Raw genomic sequence first — 17074 nt, 5'->3', positions numbered from 1 at the left:
CTCTCCTCTCTTTCTTTCCGTCTATCTCTCTGACCCCCGTGCTTTTGAGGCCTCGCTTTCCTTTCTTTCCCTCTCCCCTGACTCCACGCCCTGTATCTCTCCCGTCTTCCATCGCTCCCTCAATTTTCCTTTTGTGCAGCTCTATCGGAATCTCGCCGGTGACATAGCTCTTACTTTTCCCTCACATTAGAGAAAGGCGCACACACATTCACGTATCAGAAGGACAAGAGATGGAGATAGGGTGTGTGTGTGTGATGCACTTTGCTGAACATGGGAAACTGAGGTGCGACTCTGTAGGTTCACTGAAAGGTTGATCATTCAAAACCGACCACACAAAGAGAGAATGAAAGAGAAAGTGATACCAAAAAGCATCAGTGCCAAAAAACTCTGTAACCCTTGTATTTACATGTGCTGCTTTGACATATACGTTTCAAGAGGATATTTGTTAGCGGATCAAAACAAAGGAAGAGAATAATTTTGATAACTTTCAGAGGTCAACTTTTTAAGCAAATATACAGGCTATTTTAATGTTGTGAAAATTACATGTTTTGTCAACTGTCTTTGGTTGCACTAGCATATAGTTATCTATAGGTCACCTGTCTCGAGGCCTGTGCACACGAGAGGCTTTATGCTTGCGTTTTTGACATTTAACACATCGTGACTAAATAAAGGGCGCCAATGTGATCGTGCATACAAACGCGCAAAACGGCAGGCGTAAAAGCGCCCTTTTTAAAGAAACACCTCATGCTTGTTTTTTTCTTTTAACATGATGTCAGAAGGAGAGATTTTGCATACTCTTCTGCTCAACGGCCAGTGAAAATTGCTTAGGTTTGAATCTGGAAAAAAATCTCAAAAAACGCTGACAATAAACACAAACGTAAAGCGTCCCAGTTTGTACGAACCTTCAATAGTGCAGTATGTAAGTTTGACACACGGTTGAACTAGGTGTTGCATTCCTGGATCAAAACAAACGCAAGCGCTCGAACTATGACTCAAAACCAACACATATCAGTTATTCAGCATGTACATTTAATAATGTTAAAGAGGTTTAATATGTATTAATTAGGTTATGAACATTACCATTTTTGTGAGTGAGTGCATATTCTGTGCTTCTGAATGGCTGTTTGTGAATTTCTGTTGTGCTGCGTCTGATGCAAACAGCCAAATTGCTTATCACTGCAGAACTCGTCACGTATTGCATTGTTACGACACAGTTACAACGTAACCTGCTCACTGAATGTTCGTTCATAATATTTATATTATTTGCTTATTAATCACCACCTCATGTGGAACTCTAAACCTGCGTCTTATTTCAGAATCTGATACTGTCCACTGGAGTTTGCATTTTGCTCACAGGCGCATACTTTGAGAGCCTTAAAGAATGAAATATGTGGATTTCCACCAGGGCAACCTAGGGTGCTGTAATATAATTGGCTAAAGTGGCAGTGGGTGGATTAAAAGAACCAAAACAAAGACAGCTTTCTGGCACATAACAGACATTTGCAAAGCAGAATATCTGACTTCAACATTGTTCTTCAGATAAACAGGAATGTTCACTTGGCCTGGTTCTTAAATGTCTGCAAACATATTATGGTATTTTTATGCTTTTGCTTGCATACAGCACCTTCAAAATACACTACCGTTACAAACTGTAAAAAGGGATTAGTTCCTTTACTAAAAAAATGGAGCAAACCTGTTTCCTTAAAAAAAATTGAGTTTACTTTATTAAAAAAATGTAAACAAATTTATCTTTCATTGGAATGATTCAATTCATGTACTTTAAGTATGTAAAATTTAAATGAAATACGGTCAACTAATTGCTTTTTACAGTGCAGTGGGTTGCAGTTTTGTTGCTGTAGCTCATCTGCTAAAAGGTTTGTTGTGGTGTGACTTCTGAGACTTTTTTTTTAGACAGACCATGGTTGCAAAGATTGTTTGCCTTTGGTCAACTCTAACCAGTCTGGGCACCCTCCTCTAATTCCAGTCATGATGCCCACTGGACTGTCGCTGACAGGATGTTCCTTTTATCTTTAGACAATGCTCTGTAAACCCTACAAATTATCATGGGTGATAATCACAATTAATAATCTGTTTCTGAAATATTCATACCAGCCCCTGTGGAACCAAAAACCCATCCACATTAAAAGTCACTAAAGAAACCTTTCCACCCCATTCTAAACTTGAGGTCTTGACAACATCTACAGGCCTAAATGCATAACTATTGTATTATTTTATTCTAAACTTGAGGTCTTGACAACATCTATAATCCTAAATGCATAACTATTGTATTATTTTAAAGAATGTGTTGGTGTCTACTATATATGTCTGCTGCTAGATCTATTGGTACAGATTATTGATCAGCATCATAAAGATCAGATCTTACATATATTATAAGACAAATACTGTACTTATGGAGCCATTTCTACTAAGCTTGGCTTAGATGTTTCAGACACATTTGAACCAAATTCACAAGGGAGATTCACAGATTTGAATTCAGTCTGCGTTTGCTGAACTTGAATTAAAAATGAAAGTGGAGAAGGCAGTAGCTGAAAACATGCTGTCCAGCATGTTAAATTATCCTTTGATGATAATTGTTCTGTTGAAAAGTGGCAAATGGTGTACATTTTTTCCTCATTCATGTGTAACAGAATGAGTGAACTCTGCTTGTGGAATCACCTGACCCCATCTTTCCCCTCATCATCTTTCCTTAGCTCAAGCCCCATATTTAGTTTACTATCCAGAGACCTGACTCTGAGTACGGTTTGGAGGCTATCCCAGTCAAAAATAGTCTCTTTTTTTCAAATAAGTGGCCCAGAGACAAAAGGAGATGAAGAGAAGAACGTTGAACCGTCTTTTCTCTTTCTTTGGGGTGAGGCCAGAGGATGCGCTGACTGAATAGTGCGACTGTCCGATAAGGTTGCACGTGGGAAATCTGTTACCCCCTCAGGTACACATGATGAGCCGCACAGTTGGATAGAAACATGTGTGCGAACATAAATGAATAGCACAAAGTCCAGAAAAGAAAGATAAAAGCAATTGATTGAAAAAGAGAGAAGATAATGTGTGAAGTGCTATTTTAAGTAAAAGCAAGGGTCAGATAAAAATCTAAAGTCGCTCCATTTAAATGAGCAACCTCTCCATGAACTCGCCCGCTGCTTTGAGACTGGCTCTGAGCTTGACCTCTTGAATGGTCTGGGAACTGAACAGAACCCGTCCCGTAATCCAAGCATTCCTCACAGTTTTTCCTCGGTCATGTAAGTGAGAGTGATTCTGAACAAAGCCCCGTCACCTTCGGGAATCCTCGTATTTCCCTCCAGCTCCTGAGTGAGGCTTTTCAAAATAGCACTTTGGAGCCTGTTGTGGTTGACATGTCGCAACAACATGAAAATGAATGTTCTTTGTCCTCCGTCCACCTCTGGGAGCACTCGACAAGATGTTTTTACACTCATGTTTCTAATTTCTCCCTCTTGTAGATTCAATTCAAAAATAAATCACGGCAGTTGAACTCCATTCTGTCTAGGCTGAAAGCTCATTACAAGTCTTTTTGGGAACTGTATGTTATCCCACCTGAGTTCTTACACTGAGGCCACAGTTATTCTAGAAAGTGTAATTAGCTGTCCATCTGTAGCTCTGAGCCTTTGCCAAACCCTTGGGCCCTACAGGGGACCAGCTTTTTCAACTGACCAATTAAACATCTGGATTCATCCTTTCATTCAGTGCGTTTACTCAGTTCTAACTGCTGATTTCATTTGACAGGTATTGGCAAGTGAAGTCAATGTTCGTTTTTTACACTACTTTTTTATTATATGATAAACCTATATGGGAATGTAAAGTTTTGTCAATATTATTTTATTTTTTAGTTGTATGTACTCTATTTTTAGTACATGGAAAGACTGTATTCAAAATAAGACTTGTAAATATAGTTATTACTCTTCACTTCAAGTTTTTGTCATTTCAAAAGTTTTAATGTAGCTTTTTAAAGTTTTAAATGGAATCATGTATTACTTTTTTCTTCATCATGTTCAGATATAGTTTGTAATATCACATTTATAAAGTATGTGTACCTATACTAAAAAAAACTATAGACTGATTTCATGTGGCCACCATTTTAAAAGTAAAAGCAAAAAGTTGCCGTGGGAAGAAACCTTGACGTATTGCCTGGAGTCACATAGAAACGGCATCTGTGATGTCGTACTGTTGTGTACCTGGCTGTATATCTTATCAGCGAAAAGAAAGTGACACAAATTTATCATTTCACTGCTTTCCAAGCGACTCAAATGTCCATTCTGAAAGGATAGTGAAAATAAAAAGGGATGTTGGACCCCATTTTCAGCTAAGTTAAAGGAAATGGCAGCAGTTAGCTAACGTTATTTTTCCCAAACATGTTTTAGATGCCATTTATCAAACTCAAGTTACTGAAGAACTGATTCTTTAGACTTGTCACGATACTGAATTTTGATACTGAAATTTAAAAAACTTCCATTTGCCGCTAACATTTGAGCGCGTTCCTAAACATCGCTGATTTGCCATAGTGTTTACCAGTGTTCAAAAGAAGTGACTGTGATTGGGTGTGATGGTCATCAGTTCACCGCACTTCATCAATGTTTGCTGAGTGCAAACAAGCGATCCGCTGATGAATCAACTGATGCTCATGGTTATAGAATGCACCAGTGTCTGTGTATCTGTGTTTACATTTGATGAAGAATGGTGAACTGATGACTTGCACTGTCAATCACAGTCATTTCTGGTGAGCACTGGTGAACAAATGTTTAAGAACTCGCTCAGTTCTTAAAAAAAAAAAAAAACAACTGTTCTTAAAAGTGCAGTAGGTGATTGTCTTTAGAAACATTTTTTGTTGTGCTGGTTGAAAGTCTCCAATAGTCATCCAAATGACAGTCTCCAATAGTACTCCAAAAGACAATGACAGTCTCCAATAGTACTCCAAAATACAGTAGTACTGATTAAAGTAAATGATCTAAATGTATTTGTGTTTTTATATTCTGGGTAAGTCACAAGACTAAAAAAAGTTCATCCAATTAAAATTAGTCAGGCCAAAAATTCTAATTATTCTGATAAGTAGCCCAAACTGTCTGTTAACAAATTCAGATTTGTACTGTACATCTGTGCACCCGCTCACGCATATCCGCCATGAGCGCACTCATGTGCAGACAGCAGTAAAATCAAATGCTGAAACAAAACTTTTTCAAATCCTGAATCAATATTGAAGTTACTTTTGCACACTGGAGAAATGATGACACCATGGCTAAAGTATTTCTTTTAGACGGATAATGTTCTGTTTTAAAAGTATTTTAGTTACGCAAAGCTTATGTAGATTTTATTGTGTTACAAAGGGGTTATATACACGGAAGTGTTGTTCAGTAGTCTAAGCATACAGTAGTCGCTTTAGGACAAAGTTTGTGAGTGAGACCAGCGATCCTTGCATGTGTGAAATATTGCACATTGTGACAAGTTTAGCTTGGTACACAACTGAAAATGCGCTAGATGTAACACAGTTTTTCATTTAGAATTGTTGTATTATGAAGTACTATATGATCTTGTGGTTCTCTAATGAGCGCGTTAATGATTACAGAAGGTATGGCTTTGGACGGCAGGGAAGTGACTGTGTTTTCAAAGATATTATACTAACCGGTTAGAATTTAGGTAGATCGCCTACTGCACCTTTAAATGTTAGCAGAAAATTAACGTTTATCAAAACGATAATACCGATTGGTACCAAAATTCCAGTATTGTGACAACACTATTACAGAAAACATGAGAGTTTGCTCCAAAAATTTTACACAGGGCTGCATTGTTTTATCAATGCAAAGCGGCTGCATGAAATAAGCATATACAAAACAATATATTTAAAAAAAACTATATAAAAAATTGGTAAAGTTCGCATAGATTATAAAGTAGATTTTTTTAAACAATCACATTCTTACTACATTTTTTATTCAATTTTTTATTTTCATTTTTTGCTGGCATTGTCAAAATATATATTTTTAAAATAGCTTTTTTTGTATTCTTTGTTGCTGGTCATTCACGTGTTTATTTTTTATTTTTTGGCTTAGTCCCTTTAATGATCAAGGGTTACCACAGTGGAATGAACCCCCAACTTATCCAACATATATTTTACACAGCAGAAACACCCATACACTCTCACATGCGCAGTAGGTAGTGCTGTCGCCTCACAGCAAGAAGTTCGCTGGGTCGCTGGTTCGATCCTCGGCTCAGTTGGGGTTTCTGTGAGGAGTTTGCATGTTCTCCCTGCGTTCGTGTGGGTTTCCCCCAAGGGTCCAAAGACATGCTGTATAGGTGAATTGGGTAAGCTAAATTGTCCATAGTGTGTGTGTGTGTGTGAATGTGTGTGTGGATGTTTTTCAGAGATGGGTTGCTGTCGGAAGGACATCCGCTGCATAAAAATGTGCTGGATAATTTTTCAGTTCATTCCGCTGTGGCGACCCCGGATTAATAAAGGGACTAAGTCGACAAGAAAATGAATGAATGTATAAATTCACCTATAGCGCGTGTCTTTAGACCGTGGGGGAACCTGGAGCACCCAGACCAATCCCACGTGAACACGAGGAGAACATGCCAACTGACCTACCCGGGGCTCAAACCAGCAACCTTTTTGCTGTGAGGTGACACCACTTCCCACTGCTCCACTATGTCGCCCTGTTGCTGGTCATTTTTCTCAGTAGTTTCATTGATAATTAATCATTTGAATGTTTTTTTACAATCCCTGTTAAAGTAATAAAGTAACATTAGTCAATCAATCATACACTGACAGCTTAAGCAAGATCATATCACATCGCTGAGAAAATCCTTCATTACTCATTTATTCAGTTTTCCATTGTGCCTCTATTTTCCATTCTTTCTAAATTCTAGATGCCTTGATCCCTCAAAGCAACATTTTTGTGTGTTTCAGAGTGAGTGGAGTGAAAAATGAGAGGAAAGAAAGAGAGAAATGGATTGTGACGGAGGTAGCGAGGGTAATAGGATTGAGCCTGGACTCTGCGGGGTTGAGCTGCCCTCCTAACCGGACTCACTTCCTCTTCTCTCCTCTTCCCCACTGCGAGGTCAACCAGTCATCCATCAGATCACTGGCTAATCCTTTCACAATGATTGAGTTGGACAAGTTTCAGAGACCAAAAGCGTAAAGAAGACAGATGATGAATGAAAGAGAGATCACACCCAATAGATGGGGTGAGTGAGGATCTCATGAGATGTTTGTTGCCTGAATGGACTGAAGCTTAATGTGCAGGAAATGAACAGGCTGGCATGTTAAGTTCAGTCTTGTGTATGTGCTATGTGGCACAGCATGAGGAAGAGGGGCCCACAGTACCATGATAAGGCTAAAAAGACAGGTACACATGAAAGGATAGGATTAAATAAGGCACACAAAGAAAAAAAAAAACTTGAATGCTAACCACTTATTTACTTGTAATTTGCTTATTTTGCTATTTGCTTCTTTAATGGTATTTATGAATAAACTTATGTAAAAAGAAAAGTTTATAAAAAGTTTGGTTAAATCTTTAGTGACATTTCAGATCAATACTTCCTCAACAAAAGTTCCCAAACTTTTGAATGGCAACAATCACTCTCAAAGAGGCTGCATCTGTATGTTGAACAACTTTAATATGTAAGACAAAGTAAACATTTAGTAAATAAGAATATTTTGAAAGTATTGACATTGTATAATTGTAAATATTGTAATATTGACTTTGTAAATACTGATACTGTGTCGTGGTAACTCAATATGCATTCATTTAAATTAAAGCTTAATATAATTATAATGTCATATAGTGTTATGGAAAAATAGAGGAACCTTCCCCAAATTGCTTGAATGCACTCTAAAAAATAAAGGTTCTTTATTGGCATCAATGATTCCACGAAGGGTCTTTAACCCTGATTAAAAACATTTCTTTGTGGATTTTTTTTGTTGTTGTTGAAGAAGAGTTTTTATATTGTTTTCACACAAAGAAAAGGGGATTTACAAATAGTTTCTTGGTAGACCAACAACAACATAAACAAAAATAGGAGTACAACCACTTTTAAATATTCTTAGTGTATGTAGCCAATAATTTTTGGTGCATTCATACAAAAAACAGTTTTGTCATCTTACATCTTTCAGGAAAAAAAATTTACATTTAAATACAAACAAGATATTAATAAAAAAGCACAATTTCAATTTTAAAAAATGTTTCTCTTGATTTTTCATGTTTATTAAAATGTAATATTATTATTATTGTTGTTGTTGTTGTTGTTGTTATATTTTACCCAACACAATAATTTGAATGAAGTCATTTTTGGACTGTGATCTAAAGTTTCAATTTTGTTAGATTAGTTTCAGTTTGGGCATTGGTACAGAATAATCTAATATATATATAATGTATGTATATATATATATATATATATATATATATATATATATATATATATATATATATATATATATATATATATATATAATGTATGCACAAATATGTTATTGCAAAGCATCCTATAGATAATATAGTTTAAAAGAGAGATCTGTGAGGGGTGTACTTATTTATGCTGAGCACTAGGGATGTAATAATTCACAAGAGCCAGTTTAAAATTGATTCAAATATGTGACGATTTAAACCGGTAGAAATGTTAAAAGAATCAAAATACATTTTTGAACTGAAGGGGCACCGTTTACAGGCGCAAACTTGCTTCACTTGCACATCAGCGATGAGCAAAAGGTGGGGCGGCAGAGTAAAAGGTGCGACAGACAAACACAAACTGTGCAAATACTGCAAAAACGCTTTTACTTACACTAACAGAGCAACAAATATGATGCACATAAACCATCAGCACAGTGGAAAAACTACTGTTACAGACGTATATACGTAAAAAAAAAAGCTTGCATCAGTGTTTTTATAGTGAAAATGTGAAGATGTTTTTCAAAGAGAAAGTTGGTCTGTTAACGAACCAGCTATTAGATTATTTTGACCCTCTCTTTTTCAAATTAGTTATTGCATATTTTATTGATTTGCTAATTATTAATGAATATTTTAAAATGTTCAAGATTATCTGTTCTTAAGTGTATCACACTGATACTTATACTTGTTAATTATACACGTAATATTAATTATTCACTCTCAAATTATTCATGTCTCTATCCTACTATATAATTAGTCATTTTATAATAATTTTTTTTATGCCAGTGGCTAGTCCCCTGAATCAGAGGGCCTATTGACCTCTTCTGTACAAACTGCCATTTAGTTTAGTAAAGGCTTTCCTCTCCAAATGTATGTAATTTTGCATTATTATTTAGAATGTATTGTAATATATTATAGTTTTCTAAATGATTAATTTTAAATTTTATCATGAGGACCAGATCACTAGAAATTGTTCTCTTGAAAATAATATTAATGATTAAAAAGCAATGAATATTCTACTAATAATCTTCAGGTGTTTGGTACTAACAGAATAAGAGCAAGATGTAGACAGCAATAAGCAGACGTGTGATCTTCAAAGAGCCACAGATCACATAGTCCAGGAGAGATTGAGAGAGACGCTGGAGAAGCCTAGGAGCCCGGCCATCCCAGATCCATCTATTGATTTTCCAATCAGAGCTTTGGGACTGTGCAAACAATTCCACTGGAGCTGTAGAGCAGATATGCAGACTTCACTCTTCAGGGCTCAGGGTTGAAACTGAGGCCAGTCTGTTATTATGGTTGAACTGCTACGCTCAACTTCAGTCGGAGCACAATAGCAGGGCACGGCTCCAACCATGAAGGATCAGAGGAGAAGCCCTGCTATACTACATTTATGGCAGCATTCGTTAAAAAGTTTAAAGTTTCGAGAGGCGAATAAATGAGGCATGGAAAACATATAAATGGCGCATTTTCCTGCCTTAGATAAAAGACCTCAGACAAAACTATTTTATAAAGAAACCAGGGAGAAGAAAAATGCACATTAAAAAAAAACGAGCCTCTTTTGACCTTTTTGCTGCTGTAGCGATGCCTTATTAATGCAAGTCAACACAAAAATCTTTGCTGTTTTGTGAAAATCGAGTGTTTACCCAAAACTGAAAATTCCATCGTCGTTTACTCATCCTCATGTCATTCCAAAAATCAAACAAGTTTTGTCTATGTACCACGAAATATATTTTGAAGAACACCATCTGTATATTTGTCTATCAACATCACATAGAAATAAACATGACATGGGAAATCTCCTGTTCTGTAGAGTGGTGCAAGGCTGAGTGTCACCAATTGGCCACAATGGGTAAAAGGAGTAATGACTGAGGAACAACAGTTGAACGGTGGCCTGTTTGCCAGCTGAGCAAACTGAAGTTTAAAGTGAACTATACCAAACCTATTCAACCTGGTTTACTGTAGATTAGGGGTGGGAATCACCTAAATTTTTATCACAATACTTGTGAGGCATAACCATATTATTGCTATTTCCCATATAACGCAATTTATTGACTTTTTCTAAATTCTAATGATCAAAAATTGAAGTCAGAATTATTAGCTTTCTTGAATTATTAGTCCCCTGTGTATTTTTCCCTCAATTGTTTAATGGAGGGGAAATTTTTCAACACATTTCTAAACATAATACACTCAATGGCCACTTTATTAGGTAAACCTTACTAGTACCGAATTGGACCTGCTTTTGCCTGCATAAGTCCCTTAATCCTTTGTGGCATAGATTCAACAAGGTACTGGAGATATTCCTCAGAGATTTTGGTCCATATTGACAGGATAGAATCATGCAGTTGCTGCCTATTTGTTGGCTGCAAGTACATGATTCGAAACTCCCGTTTCACCACATCTCAAAGGTGCTCTATTGGATTGAAATCTGGTGACTGTGGAGGCCATTTGAGTACAGTGAACTCATTGTCATGTTTAAGAAATCGATGTGAGGTGATTTGCACTTTATCACATAGCGCATTATTCTGCTGGAAGTAGCTATTAGATGATGGGTACAATGTGGTCATAAAGGGAGGGAGATGGTCAGCAACAATACTCAGGTATGCTGTGGCATTGAAACAATGCTCAATTGGTACTAATGGGCTCAAAGTGTGCCAAGACAAAATCTCCCACACCATTACACCCCCACCACCAGCCTGAAAAATTGATAAAAGGCCGGATGAATCTATGCTTTCATGTTGTTGATGCATAATTCTGTCACAGCACAAATAGAGTCTCATTTTCCAATCTTCTATTGTCCAATTTTGTTGAGCCTGTGCGAATTCTAGCCTCAGTTTTCTATTCTTATCTGACAAGCGTGGCACCCAGTGTGGTCTTCCGCTGCGGTAGGCCATCTACCTCAAGGTTGGATGTGTCATGTGTTTAGAGATGCTCTAGGTTGTAACAAGTGGTTATTTAAGTGAATGTTGCCTTTCTATCAGCTCTGGCGATTCTTCTCTGGCATCAACAAGGCATTTGTGCTCAGTGGATATTTTCTCTTTTTTTAACCATTCTCTGTAATCCCTAGAGATGGTTGTGTGTAAAAAACCCAGTAGATCAGCAGTTTCTGAAATACTCAAACCTGCCTGTTTGGCACCAACCACCATGCCACGTTCAAAGTCAGTTAAATCACCTTTCATTTCCCATTCCGATGCTCGGTTTAAACTGCAGCAGATCATCTAGGCAAGTCATTGTATAATAATGGTTTGTTCTGTAGACTATTGAAAAAAAATATTGCGTAAGAGGGCTAATAATATTGACCTTAATGTTTTTTTTTTCATTTAAAATTCCTTTTATTCTAGCCTAAATACAACAAATAAAGCTTTCTCTAGAAGAAGAAAAAATATTACAGGAATACTGTGAAGAATTCCTTGTTCTCAATTTCATTTGGGAAATATTTGAAAAAGAGAAAAAATTCTCAGGAGGGCTAATCATTTTGACATATTATTTATGGTTGTTAAAAGGCATATTTTCCAATAATGACAAATAGAACTGGACAAGTTTCAGTCAATCACAATGATTCATTTACTTTTTTTTTAATTCCATGTTAGTGTAGCAACTGATTAACCTGCTATGACCACAGGGAGCATTTCTACCACTGCACAGCACATTTACTCAAATTAAAGAAAGAAATCCTTTCTGCAAACCCTTATAACATCAAACTACAGGAGCCCCTCATGTGCCGACCCGGTCCCTCTGTCTTGCTCCATCATCAACCTCTGGGTGAAACAAGAGCGGGGCGTAATGGGCGGCTCTCAACAAATGAGCCCCTGGAGGCAGTAAGCATATTTACTTATCCACCGTTTTGAAAAAGGGATGAAATAACCAAAACACAAAGAAGGAAAGGGCTGAGAGAGAGACTGAGTGAGTAGAAGGAAAGAGCGTATGAGTTGTCATGATGGCATGCCAAGTAATTTTATGCACCACCATTTCCTTGTGTTTTTGTAGAAAACAGTGTGAATGTTACCCACAGGTCATGGTGTCATTGGATTTGCAAAGTAGTGTTTTGTACAGCTCGCTGCTGCTGTAATACCACCCGCATGTTTGGAGCATTTTAACATTCCCAGCGTTGTTTGTACTGTAGCTCTAATTAAATCCTCATCCATTGCGCACACTGCAAAAAGTGCTTTTTTTGTCTTATTGTTTGGTGTTAAGTCCAAGTATCTAAAAATTCTTTTAAAAATGTTTTTAAAAGTCTTGTCATCAGAAATAATACCAGGTTTTTGCAGAACATTGTGGGCAAAATGATATTTAAGAGTATGCAAGGATCTGCACTGCAGATTTCTGTCAGAGGTGGTACACTATCCTTATTACCTTATTTAACCATACTAGCATTTAGGACACAAACAATCTATTTTTGAAAATTGTTTAGATAAGATTGTATGCAGATTAGGATGCAGCATCAGTTTTACTCCTACCTCAGTCACATGCTATGCAGCGCCATGCATTTCATAATTTTAAACACAGGTTTACAGACAGGTACGCAGACTGGTGCCGCAAGTTAGCGGCTGTCTGTGGTGCCCATCAACGACTCAGGACACTAATCATTTTTCTGCCTCACCACAGAGCGCCATCTAAATAGTTTAATTTTAAATAACATGCAAATGTGTGCAATACCTCCAATTATCATCATTGTGATCACACCGAATGTGTGTTTTGTGCTGAGAGGCACCTTTTTTAAATGGTTTTCTAATAGCTGTAAGCGTTTTGCTTCTGCGCCCTACGCTCTTCACTTTTTAACCGCCTGCTGCGCCTCAAATTTTTGTCGTTGAGGCTGTGTGCTCACTGTTAAAAAAAAAAGTAAACTCTGAGCGGAAAAAGCATGTTACGTCAGTTGCATCCTTTTCATTCTTCAATCAAATAAAAGCATAGGACGGGTTTCTGTTGAGGTGCCTGCAGTGTTTGTGTTAAGACGACTGCAGAGATTTTTAAAGAAGGAGGAGAGACTTGTGGTTGCTAAGTTTTTCGGTGCTGTATGACTCACAAATCTTAAGTGTCACAATATTATTACATTTTAAAATTATAACAATATCAACAGCAACATTCGGGCACAATTTGCATCTGATTCAGTCGTTGCCTTTTTTGGAACGTAAAATCGCTTTCTATGTAATCGGCCCATAACACGTACTGTAATATCAACATATTTATCACAAATTTATCACATCTAAAATATGTTACGTGACACAGATCTAATAATTAAATAACCATTTACATAGTCTGAAATTTTAAGAAACAAAGCCAAATCTTCAAATCTTGTCTGAGCCACTCATGTAAAAATTTGTATTTAGTATTATTATTATTATTAAATTTTACATTTTTTTGCCAGTATATTTTCTATCAGGTCAGGTGTGGTTTTGATATCATTTGGATGTCACATTCAGTACAGAAGATGCTGACTAAACAAAATCTGATTCAGTAATTTACATGTTTACAAAGCCTTTATGGTTTATAAAATATTCAAGTGCAGAAATACTATTAGTGTCACAAAGTTCACCTGTTGTGTTGTTTTTTTTTTATTTTATTTTTTTTCACTTTTAAAGCTTCAAATGCTGCCAGTACATCATATTGCATGTTTGTGTGTTGGTCCAAAGGTAGAACAGCTGATGTAGATGTTTTACTAATGAACAGCTATGCAATCAAATGAGATTTTGCTCAGACACCGTCTGCTGTAGTGTTGTTGTAAATGTGGTCTGCAAACCATACATGTGCCCTTTTTACCTCTGGTTAAGCACTATATAGTAGACACGTTGACTTTGAAAAGAAAAAGTTGGGTCTTGATCAAAGAAAACATGTTTCTTTTTTCTGTTGTGCCAAACATAAATTTGATAGAAGTCACGGAGAATAAAATATGTAAGGCTGAGGCTAAAAATTGTCTGACTTTCTGAGCCCCGTATACCCTGACATGTGCGGTTATGATTGTGGGTAAATAGATGAAGCAAAGCCAAACTGGTTTCATCACTTGGAAAATGAAAGTTATTGTACTAGGCACGTCTCCCTGGAGAGTTAAATTGCAGCTGCTGAAACTTTCTTGCCTCATATATTGAAGATTGTAAGTTTAGTTGTTGCTCAGAAAAGAATGTCTAAAACAATTGATCACAAAAAATGTCTTCATGCATATTGGTGGCAGTGTTAATTATGGCACATGACACATTTGAAAGCAAATCTCTGCTTTAAGAATTGTGGATTTAGCTTACAGGAATCCTAGTTGCATTAAAGTTAGTTAAAGTAAAACTACAACTGAATTTTGGAAAAATTAACTATACAAAGGGAGGCACTTTTTGCGCACTTTTAGCATGTTTTAACACACACACACACACACACACACACACACACACACACACATAGCTGTTTGACACTCTTTGCACCTACCGAGTCAGTGCAGACCACAGACAGCATCGTGAAATGCAGAGTTTTTTTCTTCTATTCAGCATGCATTATGAACTTCCATTAAAACAACAGTCCTCCAGCAGTTCATAGTTGCATCCAATATCTCATTTGTCACGGGGGGCATGCCCGAATGAAAGTGCCAAACCGCAGTTAAAGTCGACAAATTAATAATGAAACACCCGAAATTACTTAAAACTCCGGAGGACATGCAGATAGCGCAGTGATGCAATGATATTCATCTAAATATGTGCTATAACATGTAAAACGGGATCATGAAAGAAACATTCAAAAAGCAGATCATAAACGCCGTAATCTTATTATTGTCTTAATTAGATTAAAGCAAATAATTTGATTACTGATGTCCATGTAAACGTAGTTACTGTAAGATCTTAGCTGTCACAATGTCAGATTAAATGACAATGAAGACGCGTCAAATACCAAGAAAGCTCTCGGAGTTTGACATCATTCATCTGTGACACTTTTACTAACCTGCACTCTGAAATGATTCCTCACAACAATTTTAAACAATCTGTAGCAGCAATTTTGCACACCGCATGTTTCAATAATAAAACCAGGAAGGTAAAAACCCGTTTTGCCATTTTCCCACAATCATTTGAATTATTGCATGGATTGTGTCATCATTTGGCGCCCCTATTGGTTCGTAGACTGACGCTCATTGCAGTAGTTGTCACATTGCAGGACAGTGTCTGAAATCTTTTGACACTGCCAGAAAATCTAATTACAATAGACATTAAGTGGCTGTATGTGAACATGTCAAACCAACGATCAAAGACCACCGATTTTAGCCCAAGATTTTAGGAATATTTTTGAATTTTAGAAATTGTCTCACATGACAAAATCGAGGCTGAAATCCCAAAGTGTGAGCAGGGCTTAACCGGTAACCACTGCCATCCCTAATAGGAGAAACAAATACTATGTAAGTCATTGTTTACAGGTTTCCAACAAGACAGAATTTCATTTCATACATTTCCAACACTATCACAGAATAATCTTTGGGTGAAGAAAAATGATCAATGCCTTTAATGATTATTAAAAAGCAAGTCAACAGCTACTGGGAGCATTTTGAATTAAAAAAGTCCAAATATATGTGTTAAAAAAAATACAAGGCACCAATGCATTGTCAGCAGCCACGGGTATTAATTTTACTTTGCCTCCAATTGTTAGATTTTTTTTACTTTGAAAGTGTTGTTCGTTTGCAAAAAAGTACCAACAATGATAACAGTCTGAAAATAAAAAATATATATAAATAAATAAATAAATTTCATTAATTTTCTTTTTGGTTTGTCACTTTATTAATCAGGGGTCGCCACTGTGGAATGAACCGCCAAATTATCCAACATGTTTTATGCAGCGCATGCTCCTTCAGCTGCAACCCATCACTGGGAAACACCCATACAATAAATTACAAAATATAAATAAAATAAATTAAGAGCTCCTGAAGAAAACCCACGCGAACACGGGGAGAACATGCAAACTCCACACACAAATGCCAACTGACCCAGCCAAGGCTTGAACCAGCAACCTTTTTGCTGTGAGGTGACAACGCTAACCACTGCACCGCCTAAATAAATAAAATCATATTTATACATAAATCAGAGAAAAATTCACCTACGTATAAGCTACAAAATGTCTTGCATAAGTCACAGCAAATTTCAGATGATTTAAAATAAATTGCAGGATACTTAGGATAAAATTTGCATATACATTTGCATTACTTTAGAGTTGCGTCTAATGTCAGGCTGTTCTGTTTGAGCTACTGGAATTCTGTTTATTTGTCATTTTATTTGCCAGTGAGTCGGAACTATTTACAAGTCCACATTTTAACGGCAGCAGTATCCACATCTGTTTGTTTCCACTTGGTCCCTCTGTATACAGTATTTAAATGCCTGATGTGTAATAATGATCTCTTGGAGTGTTTGTGAGGCCTGTATTTAACTCAACACGTGGCATGGTTTTTGAATCCACGGACAATTAAAAACATACATGTATGTCCACATTCCACTGAGGTCATCGGTCAACATTGCTGGCACCTTGTATACAGATTTTATATGTGTCCGCAAGTCCTTCGGAAAACCGTTTGGGTGACTTTTAGAAGTTATAAAGTGTCCCCCGTATGCAGTGTTCCCAAGCTGTTAAGACCCAGCAGATGTAGAAAGGCGCACTGTATTGCTGTGTACCCACCACCACTTCCACCGCAATCATTAGCCACTAGTGCACCACTA

General features: G+C 36.8%; 1 protein-coding gene across 23 annotated transcripts in view; it reads left to right on the top strand.

The window, feature by feature from the left end:
* The window catches only part of LOC147835989 (uncharacterized), a 198225-nt gene that overhangs the window by 47646 nt on the left and 133505 nt on the right, over positions 1 to 17074 (top strand). For 16 of the 23 annotated variants that reach the window (XR_015495662.1, XR_015495661.1, XR_015495660.1 and 13 more), the window contains one exon: positions 6929 to 7206. Coding sequence is in view for 5 of the 23 variants with exons in the window: in XM_087261104.1 (XP_087117230.1) it covers positions 6929 to 7160 (232 nt within the window). In the remaining 18 variants the exon portion in view is untranslated. Of the gene's footprint in view, positions 1 to 6928; positions 8246 to 17074 lie in introns of those variants that run through there. The other 7 variants (XR_015495670.1, XR_015495677.1, XR_015495664.1 and 4 more) reach the window with 1 other exon arrangement.

This window comes from Danio rerio, chromosome 7 (genome assembly GCF_052040795.2).
Source record: "Danio rerio strain M-AB ecotype USA chromosome 7, GRCz13ab, whole genome shotgun sequence".
Taxonomy (NCBI): Eukaryota; Metazoa; Chordata; class Actinopteri; order Cypriniformes; family Danionidae; genus Danio; species Danio rerio.
This window is presented reverse-complemented; position numbering and strand designations above follow the sequence as displayed.